Consider the following 10323-nt stretch of genomic DNA (forward strand, 5'->3'; position numbering starts at 1 on the left):
TCGCTGCTGTGAGGAATTCCCCTCTCTGTCTCTCTCACTTGACCTCAGAATAAAATTCTCAGGTAGCAGGCCTGATTCAACCAAGAAAAGGATCTTGAATGCTAAGAGTATCTTATGGCAAATTTAATCAAACACAAATAGCACAAGCAGGCTTCGAAAGAACTATAATAAGAAGGTGACTGGTTTTCCAAGAAGGAGATGGAAGGCCTGTGCCAGGAGTTTGGAACAACCCGATAATACGATGTGCAGGTGACAAGATGACGTCCCAGTCTTTCCAGAAACGATGACTCAAACAAAAAAACAGAAGGGCAAACCGTAGGTTGGGGTTGTTTCAGATGCGTGATAGCGCAATCACCAGGAAGGGCACTTACTGAGCCTGCCGTCAGGCGACCTACGCTGGGCTCCTGGCTCCGACACTGCTCTCCTGTGTGACCTTGGGCAAGTCACTTCAACAGTAACTGGAACAGCAAGAACTGGAACAGTGACCACGACTCTTTTTTTCTCCGATGTTGAGATTTTAAAAACAACTGACAATGAAAAACATGCTTTAAGCACCTTAGGAACCTACCTATTATTACTTTGTAACGGCTGTGCAGCACAGTGATCTTGCAGCTGTCTTAGGAGGAATTCAGAAAAGCAACGAACAACTTGTTTCTATTAAAGTGTCCTCTGAAACAACATCGTACATCTGTTAAACTTCAAGGTGGAATTTTCCAGGTGTGAATTGTATAGAATATCATCATACTGACACAGAAAATTGCCTTTATACATGTCACCAAGGAAGCTCATGTGGCACTGGATGAACTAGCACTTGCTTCGGAGATGTATAAATAGTACTATATGCTGTCTCTTAACAGAGAGTCTAGGTAGAATATTGTTCTGTAGAAAATTTAATGCCAAGTACTGTCCACACTTTTGTTTAAAGTCCAGTAAAGCTTCAAAGTGTTTGTTAGCCTCCGTTAAAAATTGCCTTGCAAAACCAGATCAACACACATAAAGCAAAACAGAGCAGAAAAGGCTATGCTGGGATACAGGGGAGGGCAGGATTGAAAGAAAATGACTATTTGTTGGAAAATAAATCCTAAATCCACTTCTCCAGAAGAAGTTTGAGTGATCCTGGCACCTTTTCACTGAAACACCTCACAATCATTTCACATATTTACCATCACAATATGCCAAGCTAAGGAATATCCTTGTTTACAAAAGAGGGTCACACAGGACAGAGGATTTAAACTGTCTCTGCCCCCACAAAGCACCAGGCTAGCACCCTCACCCCCTCACCCATGGATAGGATGCATTCCTGCTACCACACGGGTATGTAGTATATTGCAGAAATGCAATAGCAGTTGACTGGAGAGGGAGGAAAAAAAATAATTAAAAAAAAAAATAATCAAGCTGTCTTGTTTAAAATAATTCACTTTTGCTGTTGTATTCATTTATGTAATTTGATTTTCCAGATTACCCTTCACATATAAGGATGCCGAACTGGGGAGGTGGAGCCAAATGTGGTGCCTGTGAAAAGACAGTGTACCACGCTGAGGAAATCCAGTGCAATGGAAGGAGTTTTCACAAGACATGCTTCCTCTGCAGTAAGCTGGGCTACACTGTTTTAACTTCACAGTATTCCCATAGCTCTGTATAAATCTTCCATTAAAGCTAGTAAATTTACTTTTGTATTACTTTGCACGCAATAAAGAAGCTTCGTAGTTTCCCCGATTCAACATGTTTGCTCACGAGACACCTACAGCAGACTTTTAAACACCCTAAGCAACATACAGGACGGTAGAAGCAACCAGCATCAGACTGAATTTCACACAGGGAAAGTTTTGTAAAGCTTACGCACCTTACTTCTGGGAAAGCTCGAAGTAGAGGGCAGTCACATCTTAATCATCCTACCTAAAGTACAGCACAGCGAGATGGATTCTGGTCCAGCGCTCACTAGAAACCTAAAGATGAAACCTGTTTCCCATGCTTTTAGTAACGGAAGGATGGAAAATTACTGTAACGGTTTTCAAAGCAGAAGCCAGCTTTCTGAAATGCCATTTTTCTGAAATGCCATTGTGCTACTCCACAGCAGCTCTTAATAATCAAGCCCAATTTTCTAGTCCTTTACCCTGAGCAATCTGCTTCTCAGGCTCCCGGCTTCTCCTTTTCCAAACATGCACTGGATGATTTTTGTTAGGGACAGTAGAGTGCTACAGAATCACAGTATCTAGGTCCATCTCCAAGAAACCCTACCTTCTGTCTCGCAACGTAGCGTATTATGGGTTTGTTTCAAGCTAAAAAGTCTAAAAGAACTAAACAAACAGCACTCATTAGACAGAAATATGTCTTATTAGGATATTACAGGAGATGATTACTTTTATGGTGAATCCTAACATTAATTCATTTCACACAGGAAAGCTAAAAGACATTAGTCCGGTGTCATCAAAATCTCCCACCAACACCCTACGAGTACCTCAGTCTCCTCCTTCCCCATATTTCATATAATCCCATTTCACTTACTCTTTTACTCCACGCACCTCTGTAATGTTTGGCAGATAGCTTCCAGGAATTTTGCTTTCTCTGCCGTTGAGCTAGCACTTGAAAAATTAAGAGAGAAGGTATCGATTTAGCTCTGTTTGCCCTTTGTGAGGAAAGTAAACAATTCGATAAGAACTAAAGATAGCTAAACAGTTTATTTTGCAGAAAATACTTGAGATTTAGTACCTTTGCTGTATGAATTCCAGCATAACAGCTTAGCACCCATTGAATCGAATTTTTCACCCTGCTTTCCTGGATAGATAGAAAATTCTTATTTGGAGGCATAAGACTGGTATTACATGCTTAGATAACACAGTACAGCGCTATGCAGAATCAGTCCAAAGGACACACTCGAGTCGTCTCTGCCTTTCTCCGAGTGCCCTGCAAGTGATGCCTAAAAGACTAAGAAAGAATTCCCTCAAAAAGTTTTCAGTTAATTGACAACTTTCAGCCAATTCTTACAGAATGGCAAACACCTCAGTTTTGTGAAAACTAGAGACTTCTTATTGCTTTCTTGTGCTGCCTATAACAATTAATACTCGCTATCAGAGAAACTATAGGGAGAGGGACATGAATGTGGTAATTATGAGAAAAGCTTTAACTGACGCTTGTGCTTTATCAAATGCTTGAAAATGATAGGGCAGAAAATGACAAATGAGTAGACTCTCCAGTATCTAACAAAAATAAACAGCTGTCCTAATAGGGCATAGTTAATAATATTTCCTTCCCACCTAATATTGGAACAAGTTTAACCTTCATTCTTAGCATAACTGATTTTCTTTTTCAGTGATTCACAGTAAACAACACGCATCCATTAGCTCTCCCAGCTGTTTGTTTGGTTTGTGGTGGGTTGTTGTTGGTTTGTTTGGGTTTGGTTGGTTGGGATTTTGGGGGGTTTCTTTTGTTTATTTTATTTTATTTCTTTGCCCCTTGTAGTCATAAGTCTGAACTAAATTATTAATAGGTTAGATACTAAAAAAAGCATTTCCAGCAGAAGCATGTTTAAGGTCAAAAACTAAAGATGCATCTAAGCCCAGCTGGCATATGAAAGGTATGTTAATTGGCTTTACTTTTCCCATGATTCACACACGCTAATCACCAGCTCTGGACGACTCAGTATCATGTTCATGGGCTTTTCAATGAACCAATTATAGGATTTCATTTCTCAACAGAAGAAAAAGAATCCTCCCCAACCTAATCTCGGTTATGGAAACAGTTAACCTACTTAGCTGAGCTTTTATATGTTTTTATATTAAATATATTTAAAATATATTTTATATTTTACATTATATTTGAGCAGACACACAAAACACACCAGTATTTTTTGACCAAAAAGTTCAATTTGGGCAAAATTATAAACAATTCAAACCAACCTGTCACCACAGTAAGGATGAGACAAGCTAAACTATAAATCACACTCTCTCCGCTCCAATTTTTCCCTACAAACATTATGAGAGAGAAACTTCTTTCCAACAAACCCTCCTTCCCGTGCAGAGTGCCGTTCACCTACCTCGTTTTCCCGTCAGCTTTTACTTAAACCGCAGCTGTGACGGACATTTGGCAGGATCTCACGCCACCAACCTGAAACTTCTTAGTGCCGGCTCACGAACAGTATCTGTTAGCAGATGACAGGTCTCAAAGTTATTTCAACAATAGCACTTGAAGGGCTTTTGCTCCATCTGTTGTGGTGAATTGATACTCTATCCCCAAGTTGCCAGAAATAGAAACACTTTATCTACTGCTAGAGTTTCCATCATCCCTTAACTCCCTTAGCAAACATAATTACCGTCTCAAAGCAGAAGAGACTGTAGCACGACGAGATCAGGTTCACACATTTACAGAAGCCCCTCGTTTTATTTCTATTAACTGTAAAGGTCCTTGCAAATTATTTTCCCCTCTACACAGGACAGTGACAGATTTAAAGCTGCAGTGGTTCCAGTATCAGCTTTAAGTTCCCTGATGTGGATGAATTTTAGTCTCACAGCAGGACAGTTAAAATAAACATGGGAGAAAAAGGACTAGTTGAACACTCCGCTAGCTCTTCTAGAGCTTGCACTTCCAACCACTTTCAATATTTCTGTATTTCACAGGTTTCTGTTGTTTACATGAGCTAAACAACTTTATTTTCCAAGTTGTCAGCAGCCCATGCATGACTGCAATGCCCTCTCTGGGGCACGCACTTGTTCAAGGGAAGTCGTAGAGAAAGTTTTTCCCTATCTTCCCCCTGTCCCCCAACAACCACTGTTGATACAGTGAACAACCTGTAAGAAGTGTTTAAATTTGGGGTTTTAAGCATACTACAACCCCCTGATTTTTTTTCTATAGGCACTCCAAACTGAAAGCTCCATCCTCCCTCGATGGGGTGGGGACTGCGTCACACCGAGTTCCCAACACAGTGCAGCGTACACAGTCACAAGCAGATGAGGAGTGTAGCTGCTTTTTTTTCCCCCCATTCATTATTGCTCAGTTTCCACACATAAGCAGCAAGGAGATGCACTGGATAGCTAACAGAATTCAGCCTCTAAACGCTGACCATTTTTCAGATGAGCAAAGAATTGGGGAGAGAGTAACCCAGCTTCCACAGCCACTTGATGAGAATAACCACGCGTGAGACTGGCCTCAGCAACGCTCGTTAGCTCTAGGTGTGACTTCTACTTCTCAAAACACAGATACTTGCTTACGGAGATCCCCAAATAAGCAGCTGTTAGCACTCAGTACCTTTTGGTCCTTCCAAGTTGAGGCTTGGGTTAAAGCAGTGCTGTAAAGGATCTAACTTGTATTCCATTATGAATGTTTGGCATTCCTCTGGCACTTTCTGTCCAAAAGTCTCCCAGACCTTTCCTAGTGAGCTAAGCCGAGCAGCATTTCTCTGTAAGAAACGTGACTAGGAAGAGGTCTCTGGTTTTGAACGGCTGTAGTCATACTCTTGCCACACCGGCAGAAGTCTAACAAAGCTGAGACTATCAGTTATTTGGGATCATTGGTTTGCCTTGCACCACAGCTCAAACAAATAAATAAAAAAACCCCCCATGTCCTGCTTGACTGTCTACGGTATCTACGTCATATCCTCTTTTAGAAACATGCCACATTAAAATAGTGTGGGCTGAGATGAGAAAGCCACCACAGACTCAGAGTGACTATTTTGAAAGGTGCAGATGCACAGTAAAGTCAACACCCCTGCAACCTCCTTTTTTTTTTTTTTTTTTTTTTTTTGATATTTCGGAGTTTAGGATGATGATCTCCGCTCCATCTTAGGCTTCACGGATCTAGACAAATTGTCTCGACAAGCCCATGATTTTTGTAGTGTTAGAGTATAACTTCAGAGTGGCAAAAGAAGAGCATGTTGTGTGCATGCACAACCACTTCAGCAACAGCCCGGTGAAGTTTTATACTGATTACAGCCTAACACCATCCTTTCCCTGTATTTTAAAGATAAACAAAAATAAACACTAATCATACTTATTATGAGCCACATAAATTCAAATTTGAAAACACAAATGTTTATATGTGCCTCTCTTTTTCTGTTTTCAGTGGCTTGCAGAAAAGCTCTGGACAGTACCACGGTAGCAGCTCACGAATCTGAAATCTACTGCAAAACTTGTTACGGGAGAAAATATGGCCCCAAAGGTATTGGCTTTGGACAAGGGGCAGGATGTCTCAGCACCGATACCGGCGACCACCTAGGCTTGAATCTGCAACAGTGAGTTAAATCCTACTGATAGCACCTTTTTCTGGTACTTCTTGTCACATAGCAGGGTATTTTAGACATTTTGTTCTGTTTCCATAACAACATGTAGCCTAAGTAGTAGAGCAGACATTCCTACAACCTTTCCTTCAGTGGACACAGTAATTTACCAGTTTTTAATGGCGTTCAGTCTCTTTAAGCCTTTTTTATAAATCATCTCCTCCTCCAATGGGCAATTATTCTGCAGAAGCAGCCTTTATATGCCATCACAGAGATAAACATTCACTGCAATTGTAATTTGCCACTAGTAGCACAGTGGTTAACGCCACAGAACGCGAGAATATTTTTTTTCCTGTGAGAGGCTAAAATACAGTTAGGAGAAATACTGTAAGAGAAATAATCACACTACCACATACTGTTAACTCTCCTCTCAATGGGGGAAATAACATTTCTAAATCCTCCCTGTGGCTTGAATAACACTTGCAAACACACCGAGAACATGTTTGAACAAAGAAATTCTAATGGGATACCATCTTCCAAAAGCACATAATTATCTCTGACAGTACATTTTTACAGTATTTTTCTACGATTCTCAAAGCTGCACATTTCCAAATCAACAATGCTTTCTTCTGGTATAACTAGAAGGAAACCAATTAACCAATATGCTGTGCAGGAAAGGAAAGCTTAAATAATGTATTTAACTGTAGCTCCTTGTAAGATACAAATCCATTATGGGCAGAGTTCTGCATCAAGAACTGTCACATCCTGTAGATTTAATGACCTGTTGCAGTCCAACAATCAGATAATTCAGAAGTCATTCTGTGAAAGGCTTTAAGCTAGCACAAAGACATAAAGCACAAAGTCCAGAAATCCAAAGCAAAGCTACTTTTCTGATGTGCTTTTGACCCTAGGCCAGCTAAGAACACCAGTTCCCTGTCCAAACATTACAGTGACTAATAAATCATCTGGATGCAAAAACTAATCTTTATTTTCCACAGAGTACCAGCAGATAGCCAGTTACAAAGAACAGAGGGATCTTTTGCTTGTATTTTCCCTCTTCCCTCTCAATAAACCAAATTTTTTTACTTTCACTTTTCATTAAATACCATCTTTTCTGCATGCGGCTGCTGTCAGCTCCATGCACTCAGCCCCAAACAGGTAAAATATCAGCTTTTCAATCACACAACACAGAATTCAACAGAATGCTTTCATTTCCCCTTCCCCCCCCCCCCCCGCCTTTTGCATGTCTAAGCCCAATAATTTAGTACTTTTTATCCTTTACCAAAAAATCATGAAATCTTATTTCTAGAATGAAGATAACATTTAACTTCTGTTTTAGGGGGTCACCAAAGTCTTCTCACCCTTCTACACCAACTAATCCTTCGAAGTTTGCCAAAAAGATGGTAGATGTGGATAAATGTCCTCGTTGTGGCAAATCAGTGTATGCTGCAGAGAAGATCATGGGAGGAGGAAAAGTAAGTAGTTACTACAGCACTAGAAACAAAACACACTTTTATAATGGTGATAAACTATAGCTAATAGGTCCTTGATCTTTTAAATTTTTACTCATAGTCTCGATGAAGAAAACATCAGGATGAATTATCAAATTGCTGGAGAGTCTGATGTACTTTCAGGTTTAAAACCATGTGCTTTTCGTAAGCTGCCTTCAACTTTTTGCATCTTGTTGATGTCTGAAGAGCAACTCCTGGCTACTGTACAGGCTGGCTCTTTTACCACTGTTATTCTATTACCATCTCTGGGGATATTTATAATTTAAACATTTATTTGTAGTGGCAATTGCAGATATGTTGAAGAGATCCTGTGACTAGGAAAACAAAAGCCTGTCTCACATGACATGCTAGCTCTCTGCTCTAGGAACTCTCACTAAAATACTATCTCTGCCAAAATAAGTATCTATAGATCCCTGCTTTTTACTAGACCTCCATTAATAACAAAGTCACTAGGTAAGATCTTGATATGGGATAAAGTAATTGAAAAAAGACTAACCTAGAATGACTAAAAATGGAAGCCGTAAGACCAACAAAAGAATGTTAACCTTTTCACACCACAAAAACCAACAGTTCTTTGTTTTTTGTATCTGCTACTTGTGCACTTTCTGTAATACACAATGCACTGTCTTAACTTCCTCAGCCTTGGCATAAGACATGCTTCCGCTGTGCTATTTGTGGAAAGAGTCTTGAATCTACGAATGTTACAGACAAAGATGGAGAGCTCTACTGTAAAGGTAAGAACTTTAATGAGCTGAACTGGGTTATTGAGTCAATCTATAATTAGTCTTTTTAGACCTAGTATTGCCATCATGATTTACCTTGTTGCATGCTTAACAACTTCAAGAAATTTCATTTTATCCTCTTTTAACAACTTTCTGAAAGCAAAGGAAAGAACTATGGTAACATTGCAATTGCATCTTCTACTATTAACATTTAAATTTTAAAGTTCTAATTTTTCTACAAATATTACATCTTCTCAGATCTGTCCTCAGACCTTCTAACAGGAACACTGGCCGTATCTGCCAGGCAGACTCTTGTACCTGCACAATCTCACTCACTGGGAAAAAAAAAAAATTCAAAAAGATACAGATCTTCAAAGGTCATCTGTTTAAGGTCACAGTCTTAATTTGAATTCTTGCCAGCAGAAGTTAAAAGATACTTCCACTATATTGGTAGCAGAGAAGATAATGCATTAATGCTAATTATACATCCAGATGTTCTTCTCGGTTCAAGAAAGTTCACAGACTTCACTTGACTCTTAGAAATAGCTTAAGGGGAAAAATATGCAAAGTTTTTATATCCTAGGCTAAACTTTATAGAGAATCCTGAAGAAGAATACTTAAGTTCTGTGACTTTGGGTACAGTCTGACAACTGCAAGTGATGAAATTAGCATATTTGGAAAAATATGCTGGCCATTGCTACTTCCTTCAGAGTTGTGATAACTAACTACGCACACACTCAGTAATACAGAGTTAAAATGGAATGGTTTAAACTACCTTCAATAGTTTCTGGACCATGTTCTAGTTGTTTTAACCTCCTTTGAAAATCTCCAACTTATTACTCCGTCCGTATTACTCATACGGACCAAGTTTTACTGAGTATCTTCAGACAGGAAAGTAGCTTTAATGAAAATGTTAGTTAGATCTTAAATACATACAGTTTCTTAATTATTTTTTTTTTTTGAGAAAATCAGACATGACTTCTGTTTTATTCAAACATGTGATTCCAGTTTCACTATTAGAACCTGTCGACACTTCTAGGAAAGACACTATTTCAAATTTCCTTCCTTTTATTAACCTAAAATTTGATAGCAGTACTAAAACCAAGTGTCATTTACTTCTACATGAAAACATTCAGAATACCATTTACCTCCCTCCTTCTCTTGCAGTTTGCTATGCAAAAAATTTCGGTCCCAAAGGAATTGGGTTTGGTGGCCTCACTCAAGTGGAAAAGAAGGAGTGTGAATGAGAAGAAATGGATGCAATAGACTCAAAGTGCTGTTGATGCCACAGAGTGATAGTTGTCAAGTAAAACATTAAACATCACATATTGCTAAGAACCTAGGGCATTTGTTTAATACCTTCCACCTTGCAGGAAAAACTTGTGAGCTTATATCGTAAGAAATTCTTAGAATAGCTTAAAAAGGTACAGCGATAAAACAAGATTCATGTTTGTTTTACAGTAAATAAAGACAAAAAACCTCAAGGAACATTATTCATGAAACATTATTGCTTCTTAAACTAGTATTTACCACATTTTAGACTGGAATTTTAAAGACTCGGCATACGGTCCCATTAAGATAGAAATACCTTATGGAGCGCAAGGGTCAGAGTGTTCTGATTTAGGCTGCATTTTCCTTCATTCAGAATGTTATGGCATCTGTATTTCTATCAATCTCCTAGTGGCATTTTGAACACGTTGACATTTTGTGTTACGGCAACATAGATGTTATTCACTTTGAGACAATTAAAAAGGATTTGAAATTCTTTCTCTCAAAGGGAGATAGTTCTGAAGAAAAATAACATTTTCTTAGAATACAGTGCTGTAAGTTTTGTTATTGTATGTTTTCAAGCTACAATAAAGTACTGATATTGCTTCACATA

The 10323-nt window shown here is 38.9% G+C and overlaps 1 protein-coding gene and 1 long non-coding RNA gene across 2 annotated transcripts in view; one reads left to right on the forward strand and one right to left on the reverse strand.

Annotated features, from left to right (window-relative positions):
- The window catches only part of LOC115351810, a 15694-nt gene extending 11571 nt beyond the window's left edge, over positions 1-4123 (reverse strand). Inside the window, exon 1 of the long non-coding RNA XR_003926915.1 lies at positions 4034-4123. This is a non-coding gene — a long non-coding RNA (uncharacterized LOC115351810). The remainder of the gene's footprint in view (positions 1-4033) is intronic.
- Positions 1-10307, forward strand: part of CSRP3 (cysteine and glycine rich protein 3) — a 15477-nt gene extending 5170 nt beyond the window's left edge. Inside the window, 5 exon segments of the mRNA XM_030039099.2 lie at positions 1458-1589; positions 6055-6223; positions 7548-7683; positions 8360-8453; positions 9609-10307. Of these exon segments, the coding sequence (XP_029894959.1) occupies positions 1458-1589; positions 6055-6223; positions 7548-7683; positions 8360-8453; positions 9609-9688 (611 nt within the window). The 3' untranslated portion in view covers positions 9689-10307.
- The last annotated feature ends 16 nt before the right edge of the window (positions 10308-10323 follow it).

Source organism: Aquila chrysaetos, chromosome 16, assembly GCF_900496995.4.
Source record: "Aquila chrysaetos chrysaetos chromosome 16, bAquChr1.4, whole genome shotgun sequence".
NCBI classification, from domain to species: domain Eukaryota; kingdom Metazoa; phylum Chordata; class Aves; order Accipitriformes; family Accipitridae; genus Aquila; species Aquila chrysaetos.